This window comes from Etheostoma cragini, chromosome 5, assembly GCF_013103735.1.
Source record: "Etheostoma cragini isolate CJK2018 chromosome 5, CSU_Ecrag_1.0, whole genome shotgun sequence".
Taxonomy (NCBI): domain Eukaryota; kingdom Metazoa; phylum Chordata; class Actinopteri; order Perciformes; family Percidae; genus Etheostoma; species Etheostoma cragini.
Genome location: NC_048411.1, coordinates 10,868,523 through 10,892,568, shown reverse-complemented (window position 1 = coordinate 10,892,568; position 24,046 = coordinate 10,868,523). Strand labels below are relative to the sequence as shown.

Here is a 24,046-nt window from a genome sequence, read left to right as displayed (position 1 = left end):
AACCATGACAAAATGCTATTTAATTAGCAGGCTATTTGGTTAGCATTTATTGCAGTGTCAGGTTTTTGACAGGCAGCTGTCACAAAGTACCATGTACAAATACAGAAAACATTTCATGTTAATGTTAAAAAAGAAAATGGTGGCAGAGTTTCGCAAATCGTATGTTTTTTGACTCACATAATGTATTTCTGTTTAATTGTTACTGCAAGAATGGAATGGAAAGATATACCTTCAAACACTCCTACAATCCACTTTTCATCAACCAACAAAAGTTGACACCTACAGTATATACACTTCTTTAGGACTGTAAATTACTTGTTTTCATTTTGAGGGGATTAATATGGGGGATATTAAGGCTTGAGTAGTAGAATGTTTGGGATGAGCACACCCAGCCGTGATGAGTCCTTGTTGCTCGTCCCATCATAGCTCCCCCCAGGTCAGTTCCTCTGCACAAATTTGGACAATGTGGTTCCACTAGCTGACAAAGTTGGCAGCAACAGTAAACCTTTAAATGCATTTTCAGACATATATGCTGACATTACAGATACTATACCAACATTTCCTTACAGTCTATGGTTAACAGCTATTTAGCAAACATGTTTGAACAGTCAATATGTGCTACATCTTGTACAATGGAGGGTTACCCGGGGGTGGATGACATCGCTCACGCTCATTCACATTACACAGTCACACAGTGTCTTTGATTGGATGCACCTCATTTGAAATTGGCTTTCAGACTTGACACACTTGTTGAAAATGTCACAGACGACCACTGACATTTTTGCGTTCTCCTTTAAATAAACTTAAGTCGTGTAATAACTAACCAATTCCAACTGGATGGGTTCTGCCCTCAGACTTTGAAACCAGGGTGTAGCTCTTGTGAGAAATCCATCTTATTTGGACATTGGTGTCATTTCCCCCTTCAAGATATCAAACTTAGGCATGGGAAAGCACTAAATTGACAATCTTGCACTGCTTTACTGTAAATGCTTAAAATATGAGAATTCTTTATTTTCTCTGGTGTGAAAACACATGTTCAACCTGAAGGCTGAAGTTCAAAGGGCTGCGGTTTCAGATGATAGACTGATGATAGTCATGAAAAAGATCTCCAGGGTTTAGACTTAGACTGTCAAATTCAGACTTCAATGTGACTAGCATCTGAGATTTAAAAAAAAAGGAGCATGTAAACTAAAAGAAGAGCATATAAAGACAGACATGTTGTGTACATCTTCACCCATCAAAACTAGCAACCTTTACAAAAACTGCCATCAATCAGACTTTAAAAAATGTAGTCTACGGACTGATAACACGTCACAAACAAGAATGACACAACAAGAAAAACAACAGAAATACTCCAAAATCCTCTACAAAGAAGTTTATATCTGCTAGCTGCTCACACATGTGATTCCTCTTGGTTCTTCCAGCAATCAAATAAGGATTTACAGTAGAAAACATAAAGATACAATTGGATCATCCCGAGAAAAGAATTGTCCACCAAAGACCCTCAATACCCATAATGCTAAGCTTTTTTTTTCCTTTCACAGAGTACTTGTGCTTCGTAATATCCTGTGGTCGTTTTTGATGTTGCCAGATGTCAAAACCGTTTTTAAAAGCAATTCATCAACAAGTTGTTAATGTTAAAATAAAATTTACAACTTGGCAGGTTTGAGTTGGTTTGAAAACTTTGCACACAGGAGCCAGTTTAATCTCTTGTGACTGAAAGTATCAATGTTGTCTTTCCCAACTTTGAGTTTATATCATGTCAGTATTCCTGAATTGGTAGACCAAAATGTCATTGTTTTAGTCATTTTCAAGATGACAAACCAGCTGGTCGAGGTGTTCGTTCCAGTTGAAAATGTTGCTGAACAGGGACCTTCATGTATTGAAGCCATTTTCTAGTTGGAGCAGGTGTTGATGTTCTTGCCGTCAGCAGCATCCTCCACCAGTGCTATGTGATAATCGGTGGAGAGTGTGAAGTGGGACACGCAACCCACCAAGCCTCCAATGTACTGTCTGTTTGTGTGAAGAGCTATCTCTTTCATGCCACCTTCAAGGAGTGAACATGAAAATGCAGACATTATTGTTTGATCTATATTAGATATACTGCACTGTAAGGGATAATGAGTTGGGAACACCACCTACCAACATATAAGGGTCCATTGATATTGAGTTGTCTCATCTTTCCAGGTGACCTGCCTGTTTTTGCTCCATAGTCATCCACCGTCAGCTTCCCTGACTGTCCATCCCTGAAGACAGAAGTGATGATGGTAAACACTTAAATTTGAAGTCCTTTAAAGGCTGTCCTTGGGTTTTCCATGTTCCACATGGATTAAAAGATAAATGTTTCTGAATGTGCTGTACAGGAAGGGATAGCAAGTTGCCAAATGATATCTCGTTTAAACTGTAACAATCCTGTATATAAACAAAACATGGACTGACTATGTGTTATATGTGAGGGGTTGCTCGTAAGGCACAGGCAATCATCATGCAACTTTGCAGTTTCTCTCAGCTCTACAGAGCATTTAAGTGTCTATTATTGTGGATTAATGGCCGCGCAACTTTACTGTTTCGTCTCAAGGCTCTCACAACTCTAAATAAAGACAAATCTTGTCCCATGCCTGCTGGATGTGCATAGGCAACCGTTTGCTAACATCTTCTATATATATACATGTAGAAACTGTATATACAGTATGTCAGCTTATTCTGCTGACCAAGTGAACTAAATAAACTAATTGGTGCAGCTAATTTAATGTCAAGTGAAATAAAAAACAAAGCCATCCAATGTGATCACATTATTAGTTTTACAATTTTTTATTAAAGTCACATTTTTTCAGCTTACCTCACTGCTTTGACTCTGTGCCATTTTCCATCAATAAAGGTCCCGTTGACAGCAATGTTAGCCGCACCGCTGCCCAGGTTATAACTACAACAACATGGAAACACATCCAATGTGCATAGCCAGTTATAAAGGAGGAGTAGGTTCATATTTGTATGGTACGGCCCAGACAAATCCTGGTTCTTTTCTAGGTCAGGGTCCTGCCTAAGACTTCAGTTTTTTTTTTAGCGTTGCCTCTACTTGGTCCCTGCCCTTTGGTGTGATCAGCATCCTTTTCCATCATCATCCTCATCCTCTTCTTACACTAAACTTTCTTTTCTTGCAGAAAATCTCTCTCTTTTCACTGCAGGGAGGAGTAACCATGTGGCAAGCAGGACTTGTACTTTGACTATAAATATTTATTCATAAGAAAAATGATTGCAGTAAGAATGAGTGGATACACTTACATAACTGTTTAGTTAGTTTTCATACTGTCACTCATGTTTTACACAAACACATAAACCAGTACCTGAAGATTAGTGCTCCATCCTTAAGCCCCATGGACAGGAAGTCACTGTTGGGTCTCATTGGACTGTCTCCTCGCCATAGCAATAGGCCATCCTTGGCTGTGCTCTTAAAACGCATGAAAAGGTTTGTCCTGGACCCAGATACCCTGCAAAATAAGCAAATTTACTTACAAGCGCAGTGAAAGAGAGGACTGTTGTTGTGATATTACACACCTCATTAAAACAAGATAAAAACTTTAAAGGGGGAATTGTAACTGAACCAATCAAAACCCTTTAGCAGCCCCATTTCACTACCGACCTTTTCAGGATATCTCTGTTGTCATACGTCAGGTAACTTCGACCAATAAACTGCGGAATCTCAATGGCTTCAGTCACAGCTGGGCAGAGAAAACATTGTATTTACTTTATATCATCACAAGGTGGCAGCATCAGCATGTATCTACTGATTCATGCTTAGCTAGACTAAATACTTAAATGATTGATGAGGAGAAGTGTATGAGGGAAAAGGATATATGTATTTTCAATAATGTTAGGTAATGTTAGGTTAACAATCTTTTTTATTAGGTTGCAGGTTGTCTATATTTGCTTTTTGAATTCATAGAAGAAAACTTACTGTTCAAACAGTAATTCCCACACTCTGTTCAGTGAAAGCATTAAAAAAGATAAGGCATGCATAGGCTTTAGGGATTAGATTGTCCAATACATCATTCTACATGACATAACATGATTACAAAAAACACAATGTATCCCTGAGAAGAGGAAAGACCATGTCACATTAAAGCCAAATGTAACAGACAAACAAAAAACAAAACAAAAAATCCCCCAAAAAACATGGTTGACATTCATTTCTTTACTGCTGTTCTTCTTCTTTACTTAATGCAAAAAACTATTAAAATGTATCTTTTACATACGCAGTGTGTAAAGTACACATTGCTTTCAGTGATATCACCTGATACCTTTTTATCGTCTGATGCTCTGTTCTTCTCCTACAGTCAGTATCAACACAGTGTCCCATAACCCTTTGGGATTCCCAGTGACTCAACCACCAAACCAAATACTGAACTTGAAACCATTATATAACTATACTAGTCCCAGTATGTATAGTATATACAGTTTACTTCAAATATTGCCAAACTTCTCTCTGCTTCAACTACATTGCTACAATATGAGCTAGTTCTGTAAAAAGATAAAAATGCTTAAAACTGACCTTTCTGGCAGTGCCTCCCATCGTAGCCTAGAGGGCAGTCACATTCGTAACTGTCCCACTTTGGCCTGCAGGTCCCTCCGTTGGCACAGGGACTTTCCACACATGGGTGAGCCGAGTTTGCTACATTAACCCCACCAGCTGAGCCAGTCGTTATAGGGATGGTGCGGTCATTGAGTATCAGCTGGGCAGGAGGAAAGAAAAGAAACAGGAATGAAGAGAAAGAAAAGGAGAAGGACATACAAATTCAACTAGACACAATTTTGTTGCTGTAAAGATGTTATGTGCTACATCATGTTTTTTTGTGATATAAACAAGTGTTGTGACTTTAATATCAAATTTATATTGTTTACCCAAATTACCAGTGCGATGGATTTGTAATGAATTTCAAAATAATTGTAGCAGCAAATACATTTTTAAACACAGGTGTTACAGGTGTGGCCATGCTAATACCTTCTGAATAATTCCAGTGAAGGGCTTTATCACGCCTGCTGTCCTCTTGGTCTTATCGTATTCTGGTACTCCGCCAACATAAAGAGGTGAACTGCAGTTTATCTGAGTGAAAGCCCCCTGAAGAGTAAATCAAACAGAAATGTACCAGTTATTTATGTCAGTTAGTTGTTAATGCCATATAACACATACTGTATGCTCTTTAAGATTAACGTCAATGTTTTCTCTTTTCAGAAAAGTGGAAAAGTGACATTCAGAAAGTTTAAGGTAATTTTGTCTTTATTTATACATGTATTTATCACCCTGTTGCTGAGTTTGTTGTGCGGTACTTCTGCCTCCTTGTGATAAAAAATGACCTAGTCTATAACCTTTATGTTCCATTTCCAGCCGGATGTCCATTACCTTCCGTTTTGTTTGTGTTGAAATGTTAAACTCCGGTCAATTTATAAGGACTATATAGTTAACTGCTCCTCAGGTCTCTGCAGGGTAAATCCAGACAGCTAGACTATCTGTACAATCTGAGTTTTCTGTTGCCCAACTAAAACAACCTTTGAACATACACGTTCCACCAAAACAAGTTCCTTCCCGAGGTTATTTTGCAGCGGCACAGTGGCTTTTCCTCGTGCTTAGCACCGCCCAAGACGATAGTGACCAATTCCGGAATGCGGTATGGACTAGCCAGACCTTCCTACGCAGCTCTGCGGAGAAAGTTTGGTCTAAGTGAGACTAAAAATGACCTAATGCAGCTGTACGCAGCACAGAAACAATATACCTCAGCGATTCCTTCCCTCGGCCTCTGGCTGTCCACCTGAAGGATACCACTTTTTGCTGTACGAGACACCCTCAGCTCATGCCATGTGTCCAGACTGATCTGCTCTTCACTCCTGTAGCACATATAATCACATACAACAGAGACCAATAGCAATGAGAAAGTAAAGGAGGCAGAGAATAGTATGAGTGGAGGGCAGCTATTTGATACCTTATTGTAGCTCCTCCAGAACCACAGTCAAATCGGAACTCTACGTATCTGTCCACTAGGTTGATAGCCAAGAAGTCTCCGCTGCCTGCGTCATCACTGTACAACAGCGTCCCGTCGGGCATCGATGGCTGAAACGTTAGCTCAAACTCCATGAAGGACAGATAACTCTGAGAGGACTGAGGCCATTGGATGACAGCGTACGAAAACACTGTCTCATTGAAGAGAGGTGAGAACAGTGTGAAAGCTGAAGAGTTAGGGAGAAGACATGAAAAGAAAAGAACAGGAACGAAAGACAGAAGAAGGATTTGAGCCACAGGGGAAGCAGAGACGTGAGCATCATAATGATTAAGAGTGAAGAGGAGGAAAAATAAATGAAAGTTGACAGAACAGAAGAAAAAGTGGAGGATTATATTGTGTGAACATAGGTCTTACATATAATCAATTCCTCTGCCAATATGTAAGAAATAATAATACTTATCTCCACCAATCGCTCTTTATGTAGCACTAAAGTAGTCAGTAATTACCTTAAAAGGTTAGTGTGACAATGACAGCCATCAAGGGAGAAGGAAGACATCGAGGAAGAACAAACCCCAAAGCTATAAATGGGGTAGGTTCTACTTTCACCGTGGTACGGAACACTACAAGTGTGTGTTCTGTTTGTACGTGTGAAACAAAGGAAAATAGAGTTGGCTCACTCTCTTCACAAAGTGCTCCCCTGAAGCCGAGCGGGCACAGGCAGATGTAGCCATCAGCGCGGTTCGCAAAGCAGACTCCACCACCGGCACAGCTGATCAGGTCACACACGCTGTCGCTGCACTCACCTGGTGGCAAGGAGATAGGAGGTGATTTAGGCAGGCTCAGCATGTCCCTGTACACTGTAGATAACTGGAAAAATATGGATACATAAAAGCAAATCCAGTTTCAGGGATTTCATTATTTCCATGTAACATTCTTTCTGCGTATGTATACAATACTAGTATAATTTGTAAAACATGTCTGCTCCAAGCTTTAAATACAAATTGACCAACACCTAATTATTAAAAGGCTATTATTTTGTGATTGCAACAAAAAAAGTATCTGACCAGATATGTTCTTTTCTTATATTATTTTGGGATGCAACTGTCAGGTGCTTTAACCAAAGAATGAATGCTGTCATAATGTACCTTGCTTTGCTTTTATTTTTTAGATAAAGTGAAATGACAATAGAACCAAACTGTGCAATGAATATATACTGCCATCTAAATAATAAAGTGAAGCCCTCTAACATTATGACTTGTTTATGTACAAAGTCCAAATTAAGTAGTTTACTTCTACAGAGGCATAGCTGCTCTGAGCACCAAAACCTGAGAGGGAATCAGTGCATTATGGGTAACATGGGAATGATTATTTATTCTTGGCAACAGCCAAAGAAAAATAATACCTGCATAAACTCGCACACATACTCTGTGCTTCCTCACCTATGTCAGCTCCACTCAGAGCTCTGCCCAGAGGCCAGGGTCTGATGTCTGTTGCCTTGTTGTTGATGGTCAGACTCTGAATGCAGCCAAGAAAGCCACGATTTGTCCCTGTCGCCTTGACCAGCCAATAAGCATTCGGTGATCCACCCACATACAGCGGGGAGCGGAATGTGATCTTAGTGTACTGGCCCTGAAGAAGCAAAGAGGGAAGAGAACAAAATGTGCTTAATCCTTTATTACTGTAAAAACACTTTGACGCTGGCCCACTCCCCAAATGGTCTACTGGAAAATGGCAAAAATTGTCAGCAATGTCTCATATTGATACTGCAAAAAGCTTTTCCATTTTCAAAGATGTACTTTATTTTACAAGATACATTTATGCAAAAAAATCCTTCTAAAATAATATTGTGTAATATGAGAGCCATGTATGTGTTATGGTTACCTGTGAGCGCCCGGACATCGGGGTGTCGTTGTCCATGCGCAGCCAGCCGCTCATTCCATCTCTGAAGACGGTGACCGTGTGCCACTGACCGACAACAATGTGACTCTCACTGACTATTTGAGCAGCTCCTGTACCACAGTTAAACCTGAGGGAAAACAGATCAAATACTCAGCTGTTACATGTGCCGACATGACACAAATGCTGTAAAAAGCTTATGCATCCTTAACCTCTTTAATTTTTCACATAATATCACAGATCTATTCTCTATCTGCTTGTTCTAACATTTCACTGGAGATCTGCAAGACACTATTAAATCAAATGGAAATATGTTATTATGTTTACATCCCCTATAAGATGGTTTCTACAAGCAAGCAGCGTAGTTTTCTTCTTTGGTGCTTTTAAAGAATTGTTTTCCAGCCTTAAGGACGCTGTTTTCGCAAAAAATACATCTTTTTATCCACTTTCTTTTGACCGACAGTCTGTGACAGCTGACGTACTTATAAAAAGTTTAGTTTCTGTATGCTGCTTTTACTCACCAGCCAAACCTTTGAGAATCTAAACCCATATGTGTTCTCACCTGTAGTGCAGCTTGCCTCGCACCAGAGCCAAAGAAGTAAAGTCTCCACGGCCGTGTTCATTCTCTCCACAGTACAGCAACAAGCCATCCTCAGAGTCTGCCTGTACCACAGAGAAACTGTTTCAAAGCTCTTTTCTCCTTTTGAAAGAACATTGATCATTGGAAAATTGTTTTTTACCTTGAACTCCAAAGTGATCTGAAAGGTCTGGTAAGAATTCTTCAAGGGTTCAAAGGTCATGTGAGAGTAGCCAAAGAACTTCGGAAAGTTCACTGATACCACTGAAGAAGATCAAGAATTAATGTCATGAAAAATGTATATCTGAAAAAAACAGAAGTGTTATACAAATGAGAACTGTCCCTTCACCACACTTTCATGAAAGCTTGTACCCAAGGGGGGGTAAGCTTCTCCTCTCTAAGCGTAGCTCCTGTAGACAAGTTATTTCCCCTCTACACTGTTCACTACGGCAGAAGGTTTTTCCCGGGGTGTTCAGGTTAGCGCATGCGTGTAGGGAGGTAAAAGTGTTTCTATTTTTCTTCACTGGTCTCCGTCCAGAACAACGGAATCTGTTGGTCCACTTCTTTAACTGTCTATGCTTGTACCAAACTACAGTTCTCTCACCCTCAGAGCAAGTGTCCCCTCTCCGTCCGAGGTTACAGTGGCAGCGTGAGCCTCCACCATCGTAATCGCTGAGACAGAAGCTGTCAGGTGGGCACACTGTATCATCGCAGGGCAGGTCGTACACACGAGGCACTTTACCTTTCCAGGGGGACATGGTTGGAGTGGTAGTGGTGGTGGGCAAAGTGATGCTAAGGTGGATTTAGAAGAGGAAGATAGATAAGGATGTTTAGTATGGTTTACATTGCATAGTCAGTAGTTTAGCCAACAACTATGTTTCATCTTTAAATGCAACTTTCAAATGCAATTCTGTCTATCAGTTCTGTATTCAGTCATGCTTGAATGTAGTTACACAACGTAGTTACTGCTGATAACTGGACTTCTCTGAACTCAAACTGTCTAACTATGCAGTGCTGATCAAATATGGATTCATGTTCTGTTACTGTATGGCCTATTTCTCAGTGAGAATGTTTTTGGAAACATATTTTAGTGTACTTTACACTAATTGGAGAAAGTTTGTGACCTGGCTGCCATTTTTCTGCTTCAAAACAGACCAAGGACCCAACTTGCAGGTGTCGCTCAGCAATATGTCATTATGTTGTCATGATTGGTTGTCGGACTATCTAATTGCGCTCATTGGCATTTTTGTCTGCACCGTTAATAACGCCCCTTGGAAATCAAAAATGAAGTGAGAGGTTTGAGACTAGACTGGCAATGCCATGCTAGATGTGCTGTACATCTTAATCAAAATAACAGCTTAAATTCTCCATTCTGTCTCCATCTATCATCAACAAATCTAATCGAGGAGCATGAACAAATAAACTGTCGGTGGCATTTAGTAGAAAGCAGAAAGCCAGTAAAAAAACAATCTATAAATCAAAGAGCAAGAGGAATTGCTATAAGAATTTTGATTTTGTTGAGATAAAAGAAACCTTCTTGATATCTTTGTTATTCCCCTTTTATAGGGAAAAATCAACTGCTTATAAAAGAGAGGCCATTGCAATTATATATCATCAATATAAAACAGATGCCTTCAGTAAAACAGGTTTTTATTGAACATCTTACCCAGTGGTGGTAAGTGGGGCAGCAGTTGTGGTGTCAATAGTGGTACCGGGCTCTAAGGTAGGTTGGAAAACCAGATCTGTGAAATCTGGGAAGATGGATGAGGTGGTGGAGGAAGATGGAGGAGCAGTAACGTTGGGAGGAGCGATAGTGTTCATACGGTAAACAACGTTCCGACCAGATGGCGGATCAGGGCGTGAACGAAGCTGGGACTTCCTGTTATCCTGGTTGATACCTGGGAATGGCTTCAGCTGGTAAGAGGAAGATGATACATAAGATTAAATATGCCGGAAATGTTTAGGAATTTTCCAGCTTTGGTATTTAATAACCCACCTCCTCAATAAAGATATCATAATCAGAGTCATCAATGTCGAAGCCATCTTCGTCTTTGTTCCTTGAATCTGTGATGTAACGGCCATAATCACCACTGCCACCATCTGATGCACCTGTTCAGAATGCCAGTAGAGATGCATGGTGTTTATTACATGCTTTTAAAGGTTTCATTCTTTAATGAAAGTTGATAAAAATATACACAAAGTTGGTCAGGGATGAAACACAAGTCAGCCATTAGTCAATACATTATGTTCCGGTCACAACATGATGATGACAATGAAAATGCCCCAAACAACAATGGTGTCCAATTTACATGAAAGTGACAATGCGTGGGTCCTCTGCGTATGACTGTTTTCCTATGATGAATGATCATGGGCTGTGGAATGTGACAACATTTCCCTGAAGATCGGACATTAAATAGTAGTAACAGCTTCTGGCCCAGCGGGTCTACCTTTTTGCCTGTACCCAGGCTGCTGCACCACGTACTGAAACGTGTCTCCTCGATACACGGCAGCTGATAATGTACAAAAGAAAGCCAGACAGTGAATACTCTGAGCATAGCATGAAACAAATGTTTTGGTTAGCTACTGTAACTGTTGCTGCAAAAATATTCATAATAAACCTCCTTAATTAATCAGTTAGTAGATTTTCCAATATAAATAGTTAGCTGAAGACTTGACAAAGTTTTGGTTGAGATGAATAAGACATGAGCTAGGCTGCTCCCAGGTAGCTTCTCTGTTCCTCTCGCTCCCTCTGTTTGTCCTAATCAGGGCTGTAGTACTCGAGTCTGGACTCGGGACGGGTTTTCTATGGTCTCTGACTTGTCTCAGACTCACTGGTATTTGGACTTGGACTTGTTTCGGTATCTGCCACTGGTCTTGCCAAATTAGTCTTTTGGTCTCGACCGAGTCCAGGTGACTTTGTTATGTTTATAATAATATCGGAGGAAAGTGAAACACTGGCCACCTGATAACCAATTACAAACTAGATTATCTTTGCACGTCCTGCATCTGCGTGCCCTGCTGATGTTACTGCCATTCATTTTCGTTGATTCACACGCGCTGTAACAAACAAAGATGTCCTTATAGAAATCACCAGGACTCGGTCTTGACTCTGACTCAGTCTTTTCGCACACGATCTTGTCTTGGACTCGAACCTCTTTGGACTCAGTTTTGTCTTGGACTCGAACCTCTTAGGACTCAGTCTTGTCTTGGACTCAAACCTCTTTGGTCTCGGCCTTGACTTGGTCTTAACTAGTCTTGGTTTTGGACTTGTCTTGGACTTGACAAAGGTGGTCTTGACTACAGCTTTGATCCTAATTGCAGGATTGGAGTCTGGTGTATGGATCTGCGTTATGTCTTCATTTGGGTTCTTCTTCAGAAAGTAACTTACACCTTGCAGAAATGTGTTATATATTTGGTACACATACAGTATGTTGACAGACAGAACAGTTGTACACTGAAATGTATAGAAATAAAGCAATCAAGAAGCTTAAGATGTTAAAAAAAAATCCTTTCTACAAAATAAAGTTTAAAAAGGTGGAAAAACGAGTGTGCATGATCAACGTGACACTTCCCCTGCCATCCACTCTACCTTGACACAGCTTAATCTTATCTCATATCTTACATAACAACATCCCCTCCCTCTTGTCTTCTTGCTCTTCCACCTCTATCTACAGTATCAAATATTAACAGGTTTACGTAAGGTAAATTAGGGATTTGAAAAATATTTTGTAGTTATGAATTGATATTAGACCACTTATAAAACATAGCAAACTGCAAAAAGAAAATCTAAGATCTCATAGAAACTTGACTAATAAGCCTGAATGGATGCCACGATTTGCTAATTACCACAGCCTAATAACATTAAATCCTGAATACTCAGTGCTGGTACACAGGGACAGGGGGAAGCCCAAAAAGCCCTCAGTAAACTAATCTTATGTTGTGTAATAATCACCCTTAGTCCATACCACTCTGTTTAAAACTCCTATAAACAATCACACACAGACACACACACACACAAATACACCCACACACACAAACTGTCAAAGAAAGAGCGACAAGAAAACTATGTCAGTCAGTCAAGCCCGCCCCTGCTGTTAACTCAAGCAGTGGCGTATTGTGTGTGTGCATCCATCAGGGGTGTGGCTGGGCCGAGAAGGGGTCTGGCATCGCGTCCTTAATCCTGTCTGATGAGACTCGGACGTAACCCGCTTTTATCCCCTGCTAAGAAACCACGCTTCTCTATTGCTTTGGGTGGGTCTGTCTGTCTGTCTGTCTGTCTGTCTGTGTCTATTTTTTTCTTGTTTCATGTAACTTTCATTGACATGTTTCTTAGCAAGGTCTTTCTAATATTACCTCTCTTCCTGTCTGTCTTTCGAGCTCTGTGTCTCTGTCTTTGAGCAGTCTAGCAGGACTTAGTACACTTAATTCAATCAGAGCAGTTTACAACAGTCTGACAGCTAACATAGCGTGTGAGCCAGATGCCGCTGGCCCACATGGCTTTCAAAAGTCAGCAGTGTTGTCTGTAGGTCACAGTACAAAATCTGGATAATGTGATTGTGTCTACTTGGCTGTTCAATTGTATTTAGTCGTACTACTAAAACCTTATATGCACAAGCATCCACTCACACATGAGCCCAACATTTTGCCCACACATCTGTAAGTAAATTGTTTGAATGTCATGATCCTCAATCCATTAAGACACTACTATTACTGCATGTATGTATGGGTAGTACACACCTGAATGAACGTGTGTGTGTGTGTGTGTGTGTGTGTCCGTGTTTTAATATCAATAAATCCTCCTGACCATCCCCCACCCCCATCACCACTACCATCAGCCGACTACCATCAGCCGACTACATCAAAAATATTAAAGTAAATGACTCTGTTGCTCTACTTCTCCCTCATCCAAGGCTCCACTGACACACTGCCAGGTGCTGTCCTACATTCAAGCAACAAAAAAAAATCTGTCTTTTGTTTTCTAAATGAATAGAATTGATTCCATAATGATGACTTGAGGAAGTTGTGTGAGCTTATCATACTGTGGAATTGTATTGTGATGAGACTTTTACAACGGAAAAAAAATGTTTAAATAATTTTATGTAATGAAGTGGCACAATTTGATAGAGAATTCAAGTATTTGAAAGAAAACACAGTTCCATTGCTTTACAGCGCTGGGAGAAATCTGTGACTGGCTCCATTGTGATATTTGGATTTATACAGTGTGGTTGAACATGGTGAATGTTTTATTTTGAGAATAACTTTGGAGATGCAAAAAAAATAAACAGTCTGTGAAGCTCTGCGTCGGTGTGTTGTCGAACCTAAGCTGAAACTGACTTTTGTTTTGAAATGTTGTTGAAATCACATTAACGAGAGGGCTGAGACTAATCATTCCTGGCTGTCACATCACTTGGCACAGAGATCAATGTTCAGCCTTACCAGTGCGGACGGGGTTGTTGATGTGGCTGGGTGGGCTGACTCCGTGCTCGTTGGCCGCCCTGATAACAAACTGGTACTCTGTTTCCGGTAATAACCCCTTCAAAACCATGGAGTTAGTCTCAATGGGCTCACGGATATATGTCCACTCTGTGTCCATTTCTGGCCTGTGAACAACAAGACACACAACTATAGCTTATTTCATTTTTATTTCCTGATATTGCAATTAAAAAACAACATGTTTCCAGTTGTGGCATTTCACAAACCATAAGTGGTCTGAGTGCTTTAGGAGATTCTTTTTATTTACAAAAATCATTTTGTTTTGAGGATGATGATATGTTTTTGTGAGGGTTGTTTAAAAATTCTGATGTGATCTTTCACTTTATTGTGCTCCTCCTGCTGTTGTACGCCTGTGAAAATGTCTATAAGTGATTGCAAAGAGTACAATTACTAAGTTTTCAAACCAAACAACACAAGGAATTGATTGAGATTTTTTGATGTTGTTATGTTGCTATTTTTGAGTCTCTTTAAGTCTTAAAGCATTTATGTCTGCTTTAATCAGAGTGTTGTTTAAAAAGTAGAGCAAAAAACAAAATGATGAACTCCTGAACTTTATTCTTTTCTGCCTATCATCTCCTGCTTCCATCTCCAGCTGCCATATTTTTGTGCTGTTTCTGGGCGCCTGGAGCCACAGCTATCTGTTGAATAGAGTCATTTCACCACCAATCAATGTCTCTCTTCAGCAATGTCTCTTTTGATGTAAGGGGAGAAATATTTGCCTCAGAGATGGCCCTTTTGTGTGGAAAATGCCCCTGCATGCAAAAACAGACAGTGATTCATGTGTTCTCTGTCACAGTAAGTGACAGTTTCTCTGCCTCCGTCTCTTTCTCCTGCCTAGTCTCAGGGTCTGCACCACAATAGGCAACGCTATTGTCTGTTGATTTTCTTTATCTTATTTTCTTTTAAACTATTCTTGTGGGGGCATTTTTAAATTCTATCTATCATTTTTTTTATTTATGTCTGGCAAGGACCCCAGGCAAATTATTTTTGACTTTCTTGACATTGTAGTCTGAGGACCTTTCTAGACATGGGAGGTTCTTTGTGTGTGTGTGTGTGTGTGTGTGTGTGTGTGTGTGTGTGTGTGTGTGTGTGTGTGTGTGTGTGTGTGTGTGTGTGTGTGTTTGTGTGTGTGTGTTTGTGTGTGTCTCAACTGATCATAATGTCAAAACTAAAATGGTTGGATTAAGCAGAGCAGCAAAGGCCTCACAAAATTCACTGTAAACGCGAGCTGTGTGTTCTGTATCATAGCGTGTGACAATGAGTGGATGCAGAGGCTCTGATTAGGGAGGCTGAATGTGTAGCTATATTACACACCATCTTACACACCTATTCATGCGTTTGTAATATTGGCCGCATTAAGCAGTTTATGAATTAAAGGTCCCATGACATGGTGCCCTTTGGATGCTTTTATATAGGCCTTAGTGGTCACTAGAGCCAGTCCCATGATGAGCTTTCCTTAGGATGAGCCATTTCTGAGTCTGAAGCTTTTGAGGAGGAGTTGGGGGGGGACAAGGTGGAGGCTGGGGGTGTGGCCTTGACCAACTGCCATTTTGCTAATTGGAAAGCCATGATCTCTCTCTCTCATGGGTGGGCCAAAAGCAGAGAACAGGGAAGTAACCTTTGAGAAAATGAAAGCTTTCATTTTCTAAAAGGCAGAGCAGGATACCCAGGGCTCGGTTTACACCTATCGTTATTTCTAAAGAATGGGGGACCACAGGAAGGCTGGGGGAACTCATATTAATGTTAAAAATAACTCATAAAGTTTTTTTATTTCAAGGGACCTTTAAGAAAATGAACAGGAAGATGAAACCAGGCTGCCTTTTCCTCTCACAGCCAGTGGATTTTTCTAACTCAGGCTTGCGCTTTCCCTCTATGAAGCAGCCCCTTGAGGCCGCTCCTCACCTGGTAAGTGTCTATGTGGGCTGGGTTGATGGTTGATGGTTGATGGTTGATGACGTACATATGTGTGTGACCTCTAAATATGTGTCAGAGTATTGGCAGCAACCCTGTGCTGGTGAGGTCACAAAAGGCCCTTTTGACAAACATGAAGCTGTGTTAATTGCTTTATTGAGGCAGATCACTCAATGACTGACCTGATGTACGCCACCAAGAAGTGTAGGATAGGTGCGCTTCCCTCACTCTCTCCTGGCTGCCATGACAACGCCAGCTCTGTGTCGGATACAGCCTTGACAACAGGCTGAGTGGGGGGTGACGGGGGCATGCACATGTCTAATGGCACAGAAAGAAATTTAATTCAGTGGAGTGTATTGTCATCAGCGGTAAAAAGGGATTACTACTACTCGCATTTCCTTACCATGTGAAGCAGTGCCGATGTCTCTGGGCATGCTGGGTCTACCCTCCCCTGCCCAACCATACGCTCCGACCGTGACTCTGTACTTAGTGTTCACTTTAAGGTTACCGATGTCCACATCCTAGAAGACAGCATGGGTAGAGATACAGTTAGATATTGAAAGTAAGCAGGAGTATATCAGCAAGGACATTTAAAGGGAAAGAAAAATGAGAAAAAAAGATAAGAGCCAATTAAAAAAAAAAAAACATGGTGGAAAAAGAGATGGAGAAGACAAATTACTGATTAGGAATTCTTTCAGAATCTGTGTAGAAAGTAAAGTCAGATACTCACAAAGCTTGCTTGTCCATCAAATTGCCCCTTTTGAGAAATTCAGAGCAGAGGTGTAGATAAATAAGATAGACTTTACTAATTCAACACTGGGGAAATTCCTGTACTACAGCAGCTCAACAGAGAGAAATGTACACACATCAGACTATTGCAAATACACATTAAGTAGACCTAGGAGAGAAAATATACATCAAGTATAAGAAATGGAAAATAGAATTATTTATAATAATAGTAACAAAACAGACATGTTTACACAATAAACACCCTTATATAAACAGACAGATATACATTATTTTGTAAGGTGCAAATGAATGAATAGAGATGACGTTACACAGAAGTAAGCAAGGAGTGAAAATCAAAAACATAAACAAAGTGCAGGATATTGTCCAGTGATGGCTCATATTGCAGAAACAAGTGCTACATTATGATGTTGCATTAAAGAGTCTAGCTGCTGCTGGAATGAAGGACCTGCGGTAGCACTGAGGGTGCATAAATGTTTGAGTGCATGTATTATCTAAAACCCTGCAAGATTTGATAGTGGATTTGATGGTCATCATCACCAAATATTAACAGATATTTTCAAAAAATCCCATGAAAAGACAGATCAAAAGCAACATTTTTCTAAGCATGTTCACCAGTGATTTCAAACATTAGGCAGTACTGTTGAAAGCTGTGAACTTACAGTGGTCAGCATGTCCAAGCTGAGAGGCACCTCCATCAAAGACGCTGTACCCATTGGGTGGCCATTCCTCATCTCTGTGTAGAAGACCTTAAAAAAAAACACGCCATAGTCAAAGAGACGACACAAACAAACACAAAAGTCTCTGATTTTCACTGTTTGACTAAAAGTCAAACCCATTCCGGCAGTGTTGAGTTTGGCAGGCATTCATGCATCTCATGTTTATGTGTGCTAAATAAGCATTTATTTTAACCTTTCAGCCATCCCATTATCAAGTACTGGCTGTGATATTGTAAACACTGCATAATTAGGAAAGCAGTACAATGAGGAAACAGGATTATTTATGAACTTCCAAAGTGATTGGCCAAATGAACGTCATACTGTGAGTCGTGGGGAAGCTAGGTAGCTGACTAATCCTCTTAGTGCAGACATATGGTCAAAAGCAGAGCACACACAAACACTCATACTGGTGCACACTTTGTTAATGGTTCGCTCAAAACAAACACAAGAGAGTAAGGAAAGAAGGAAGGAGGAAAGGAAGGAAACTGGGTTCCGGCAAGGCATTATATGTCATTGAAAATATTTAAAATGTTAAACATTCAAGAGGACAATGGGCATTTTACAGTGATAATAGAGTATCAACAGAAAGGAAAGACAATTTTTTCAATTCAAATCCACTTTTTGAAGCAAATACCTCGCTTTGAATGTTACAAAATATGTGTCCGGTATTTACTAATAAATATATGTTTCTACCAAGAACAGCAAACCCTACTTTAGTACTTAAAGCACAGGGGGGAGCAAAACATCTATTGACAAGACACTAAAGTAAAGATTTGTGACCACATCTTTCAGAGCTATATTGCTCCTTAAAAAGCATACATCTGTCAGTGAAGGGGTTCCATCAAAACACGGTCAATTTAGAAATATCAATCTAGCTCTCAAGGCCATCTTACCGGACACAGGATTTTACAGGCACTTTGAAAGCAGGAAAAGGGGGGGGGGGGGGCAAAAACGTCAAGGGCTCGCAGAGGGAAATGGGCATCCGCTCAGAAAAAAAGGGGTAAATATGAATTATGAGTTGTTGTTTTTTATTGTTGCCAAGTAGAAATCCTTTCTATTCATTTTGAAAAAGCGTTCTTAAAAAGGACCATGTAGGGACAGCCTGTTGTTTGTAAAGCTAAAAATGTTTTCTTTTTCTCCTGGTCTTGAACTGTTTGTCTGTTTTTCTTTAAATTTTGGGGATACTATGCAACAAGAAAGCCATCACACAGAAACAGCTGCTGGCACGCCCTGATACAAACTGAATGAAGCATCTCACATTGAGTCCAATGTGAAAAATATTTCAAATAATAGAAATGGAAAATATATGTATTTATAAGATGTAACCCAATGCATGTCTTTTAAAGATCCCGTTGGTGACTGATAACAGCAAACAGCTTTTTATCACAAATATTTTTTCCTTATAATTGACCCGTCACATTGAAATAAAAATCATACATACGGCCACATCTGTGTTATTTTATAATGTAAAATCCCAGTCTAGGATTACCTTGTATCCGGTGATTGTGCTAACATGTCGCCGGGGCATCTTCCATCGTACACTGAAGGCGGTGCAGTTGATTGTCTCCAGCTGGATGTCCAATGGAGGACTCAGACGATCTGGTTTATTCCAACACACACAAAGAGACATAATCAGTGAAGGGAACACAAGATGTACAAGGGGAAAAGTGCCACTATGACAATAGCCAGCCCTGGATCATTGAGACGGAGACAATTAATGTTAGATTCAGAACGCAGCTCTACAATATTACATGAGTTTGTTTAGCGTCTCAGCTTAAAAAATATTTAAAAAAATATTAAACCCTGATTTAAACTTAAAGCAGTCCTGATTGATATTTTTAGATGAACATAAACAGTGGCTGGTCGGAACGAGGAACCCTACAGTGTTTTAGCCTCTTTAAGCTCTGTTTTGCTTTGCTTAGCACCGAGTGGCAGACTGACAAAGTCAGTGACTATAGCTGGTGAGCACAGTGAAGCCAGATATTTCCTGTGGATTTTAATGGCCCCTAAATCTGACAATAAGAGTGAATATTATGTTCACCAGAAGGTAAATAACTGAACTCTAAATGTATGCTAATCTAACTCTGTATAGGATGTCTCAACATGTAACTGTTTGCCCACATTCATCAATGCAAATACGTCAATGTTGTGTTTACAGCTTGTGGCAATGGAGGTTTAACAAAGATAAAATATTCTTATTTAGGTTCTCTACTGAAGCCCAAAGCTATCGGTAGCTGCACCCTTCGGTCACACAGGCAAATGATTTACTTCATTCCTCGAATGTGTCCTGTGTTTGTGAGAGCTACAAAGTTCCCTTAATCTGGATTTGATTTTTTTAGCATGGAAGATTTTAAAATTAAGATAATGGACTTCCTGGCAACTGAATTCAGATTTTCTAAGTGTTAAATTCAATTTTTCTGTTATATATTAAGGTTGCTGTTTGTTAGAGTATGTTGAAACTTTGATGCTGCTGCCTTGACCAGGACTCCTTTGTAAAAGAGATTATGAATCTCAATGGTACTATTTCCTGGTTTAATTAAAAACAAAATGAAAAAATAAAAAGACACCTTTTTTGTTGTTTTCAGAACATGGGAGAAAAATGCCTGCAGAATATATAAAAACGCTTTGTCAATAGTTCCCAACAAAAGCAATTGTGTTGCAATATCTTTCCAACTACCCACTGATAATGTAAACATAACATAACATTGAAGGGTGAAAAAAGAACCATGTAAAGTGGCATAACCTGTCGTTAGATGAGCAGGCATCTATTCTTAATTGGCTCTGGCTTCAAATGTCATTATTTTCCTGGTCTGATTTAATCAATCCTGGGTGCTTTTGTGACACTTCAAGAGATTATTATTGCACCTTGAGTATCCAACTGCAGCCTGAAAAGCCTCGTTGAGAAGAAAGAGCTCAAAAGGTATAGATTATCAACACCTGAATAACCTGCTGTGTGTCATTATTATTATATTACATGGCTTAAATGGAGAAAAATAAGCAGAAAGGGACTTTTTCAGCATCATAGGCATCCACAAAGTAGAGGTTTGTTACATCCAGACAATAAAGACACCCCTTAAAATAGTGTATAACAATACACAGAATGCATTATCAATTAATTTTGTTTTGACTTTTTATATGCAATTCAAGAGTAGCTTTGTATATGGCCTGATTTATATGACAAAAGGACAGAATTCCCTGGTACAAAGACATGGGGATTTAATTGAAGTCTCATGTAGTTACATCCTTGCTCTTTTCCACTTTCCTTTTTCTTTCCTACTTCCAGTGACTCCCTTCTTTTATTTCCTATGTTGACCTCTGTCCTGCCCTTCTGAATCCACTCATCTCTTTTCTGCTTTCTCAAACCCTTCTCCCATGCTCTTCCATCCGAGCGGGTAATTCAATATGTCAGCTGAATTCCCCAATCATCCATATCTCACCAGGAGTGCCGCCATGGGAACAAACGGGTGAGCTGAACTCACAGAATTAGAGCCGATAGAAAGGGAAATTTTCACATCATCAATTTTACATCCATCAATGTATGTTATATGTCGATGGATTACAGTGGTATGAGTTGGTCTGGATGAACATTTTATACTCAGAGGGACTGGAGTAAAAAGGTGAATCCTGAAGATCTTGACATCAATCCCTGAAACTGGAGGATTCATTTTGGGAGGTAAGATTTGATTCTGTATTGGGCCGGGATCTCCACAGGTAGCCTTGCAGAAACCAGAGCAGCTGATCTGAAGCAAACTGCATTTTTTGAGCAACACTAGCTTGAAGCTGGCGATTGGACACTCAAAATTATTGAGAGACCACTGGCAACATGAAGCCACTGTGACAACCACACACTTTCATGCTCTCTTGATGAAGAATATAATAAGCAGGGCTGCAGAAACTCAAGCAGAACAAATCAAGGAACACAAATAGGCTTTTTCCAAATCCACCAGACACAAGTACACCAGATTAACAAACACCTTCTTCCACAGTTCAGTTATGTTTCCTTTAAAATAAGTCATTACACTCCAAATCTAAGTTTGAAGTATTGTACAAATAATAGTTTGATTAACACATTTTTTTTAGGCTAATACTGACATCTAAAATTGAGATTTAAAAAAATGTCCAATAATGACATATTGGCTGATAGTAATTTAGCAACCAAGATAAACTTGCCAGTGCTCTCTGATGGACAAACTAGGAAGAATATACATTACATTATAAGATATGTTTGTCATTTGTCTATAGCAATGTCTTGGCTGACATATGGAATGATACCAATGTATCTGTAATAAGCTAATATTGGCCTAGTTTTAGTCCAATGTCTCATTGTTTGTTGTGTTGGAAATATGTTAATATGTAGCCTTTTTCATCTGTTTTATTGGGTGTTGACGAGAGCTTTTAAGCTTTTCAGGCACAAAGCTTTTTATCTATATTGAGGATTCAATGCTCTTGACAAATATCAAAAATCTAAAAAGGTGCTCTCAAAACAATTGCTCTTAATTCATCAACAATGGGCCCCGAATCAGATGTCTTCTTTAAGAGCAAAGCACCTGCTCTATTACTCTGATTCTATATCTGAACTTTCAGTGTCAGTCATGTGGTGCAGCTCTTTCCAGGTCTGAGTCATCCAAAAGTGAATGACCACTAAGACACATTCTAATGTAATTGATATAGAAACGTTAAATATAAAGAGACACACTGTGAAATGTCATCTCCTTTCTCATATGTTTTTATTTTCTTTCACCAAACAATACTGTTTGTAAGGAACAAAGGGTTTAAAAGCATGATTTGTATCACAAGTTTAGCTCTACGCTGTGGTAGGTGTAAGAAATAATAGCTGAATAGTTCTATGCAAAAATTCAATAGTTATTCTGACCAGGGGGGCAGCTGTGAAAATACTGAAAAAGGAAGACCACCTTGGGGAAAGATGTCATTCAATCTTAACTCTTTCCTACTACCAGCTTTGTTGTGTAAATGCTGATGTGATTCATCTGGACATTGAGCCCTGTTGACATCTCCCTCAATCAAAATGAAGCCTGAAAGACCTCTAAACATGGAGTACAAATGTCACTGGAAGTCATGACGACGGAACTACAGCCTCCCTCTGTATGGCAGTCCCAATTGTGGTTAGTTTTCTGTGCTGACAGACAGATGTAATAATCAGCCTGCTATAGCCTGTGGGTCCAAAAGAGTGAGGGGGAAATACGACAGAAAGACTGACAGCGAAAGAAAAAGGAAGTGGTGGAAAGAGGAGGAAAAGGAAAGAAATTTGGATGGAAAAAAAATGTTCAGGGTGACTGCATATCAAAAAAAGGTAGAGACTGGAGGGGAGGAGAGGAGGGGGGCTTCTGCCAAAAGGAGTGCATTGGCAAATGTGTGGATGTGTGTGTTGTTGGTCTAAAGCTGAATATTTATTTTTCTGTCCTTCTTTGACAAATGTGTACAATTCGAAAATATGTGGGCAGTTTTTAATAACACACACCATGGCATTTCCTTCTTAGCCATAAAAGTCCTGCCTCAAACCTCAAATCAGAAAAAAGTGTGAAAATTACAATGTCTAGCTCGCCGATTATGATTAATGTGCAGTTTTGTGGTGCTGCTCAGTGACACGCGCCTTACAGAGAGAAGGGTTGGTACCTTTTTTAAATGACCTAAGTGACATGCTGCTCTGGAGCTTTTGTTGCAGAATAACCACCTATGCGCTTTAGGAACAGGGTGCAGGGTTTTCAAACAACCAAAGTTGATATTTTTCAGCCTTTATATCCATAATCTAGACTTTACAGGACTTAAAAAGTTTTTAATGGTCACTTAGATTGTTGTGAATTGGTGCTATATTATGTTTCAAATGTGACGTGACAACGTGTGAAAGCTGGTTTTATGTTAGGCTACATGGGGTAATCAAACAAATAGAAAATAAGCACACACACTTATGATGCCGTCATCCACAAGTTTTCATTATAAGATTTATCATAATTGTTATTATGAATCTGGTATAAAGGTCAGCGGGTAAACTCACCAGATCTCCGAGCACTTGGTCTTCTTGCACAAAAGCAAACGCTGGCTGTGCATATTGCAAAGAGAAGTAAGTATAAAAGACTCCTCTCTTTACATGTAGATTCCATTTCTTCTTCAGGTCAGTTTAAATCGGTCAAATGTTCATTTTATTACACTTTCAAACGCGCCTGTAACTGTGAATGTAACTAAACCCTTTGCTGATAAAAGTTTACTCTGATAAAAATCGTTTTCTTTTGTCCAGAATTTTGCGCAAAAGCCATCAAAAGACAGGCAAAATAAAAGAATGCCCGGAAAAAAATGAGCGGTTACGGTTTGACGCTGATAAGATTATACTCCGCAAAAGATCAGCAAGTTGGAAACATTAACGAACGGAGGGACAGCCACTGCTCCAACAGACGCGCTGACAGACGATGGAGAGGGTTGTCCCGACAATAAGCGCGTAATGCGCAACGACTAAAACAACTGAATGATGGCCACGATCATTTTTACGCATAAATCTCGCTTTGGTGTCACGCTCTGGTCTTAGACAGCAGACGAGAAGGACAGCGCAGTGCATGAACGTGGGGCCATTTAGAGCTAAGAGGATAACGAGCCTCTAATCCGCACACTGGACACAGATGGAGAGCATGTCTTGAAGCAGGGGAGCCGCTCAGTGTGTGTGTGTGTGTGTGTGTGTGTGTGTGTGTGTGTGTGTGTGT

General features: G+C 39.8%; 1 protein-coding gene across 3 annotated transcripts; it reads right to left on the bottom strand.

Annotated features, from left to right (window-relative positions):
- Window positions 1-23,941, bottom strand: LOC117944364 (pikachurin). 3 transcript variants are annotated; one of them, XM_034871096.1, is made up of 26 exons: window positions 23,350-23,941; window positions 18,826-18,935; window positions 17,280-17,366; window positions 16,601-16,627; window positions 16,274-16,391; window positions 16,053-16,188; window positions 13,903-14,066; window positions 10,914-10,976; window positions 10,463-10,575; window positions 10,133-10,380; window positions 9,071-9,258; window positions 8,630-8,730; window positions 8,452-8,552; window positions 7,875-8,019; window positions 7,433-7,622; window positions 6,671-6,796; window positions 5,976-6,219; window positions 5,769-5,880; window positions 5,000-5,116; window positions 4,550-4,730; window positions 3,956-3,979; window positions 3,641-3,719; window positions 3,345-3,488; window positions 2,840-2,923; window positions 2,143-2,246; window positions 1-2,047 (listed from the first exon to the last, which is right to left on the bottom strand). In XM_034871096.1, exons 1-26 carry the CDS (start codon window positions 23,453-23,455, stop codon window positions 1,896-1,898), a joined length of 3,264 nt encoding a protein of 1,087 aa, XP_034726987.1. In that variant the 5' UTR covers window positions 23,456-23,941; the 3' UTR covers window positions 1-1,895. The 3 variants fall into 3 exon arrangements, with proteins under 3 accessions (XP_034726987.1, XP_034726988.1, XP_034726989.1); XM_034871097.1 differs by lacking the exon at window positions 3,956-3,979; XM_034871098.1 differs by lacking the exon at window positions 10,914-10,976 and having other exon boundaries at window positions 23,350-23,940.
- Between the last annotated feature and the right edge of the window lie 105 nt (window positions 23,942-24,046).

Coding starts and splice junctions, on each gene's coding strand:
- LOC117944364 (XM_034871096.1), bottom strand. CDS start 23,455: ATGGAATCTACATGTAAAGAGAGGAGTCTTTTATACTTACTTCTCTTT. Junction 18,936..23,349: donor ACCAAGTGCTCGGAGATCTG/GTGAGTTTACCC, acceptor GGAATAAACCAG/ATCGTCTGAGTCCTCCATTG. Junction 10,381..10,462: donor ATGATATCTTTATTGAGGAG/GTGGGTTATTAA, acceptor TCCTCTTACCAG/CTGAAGCCATTCCCAGGTAT.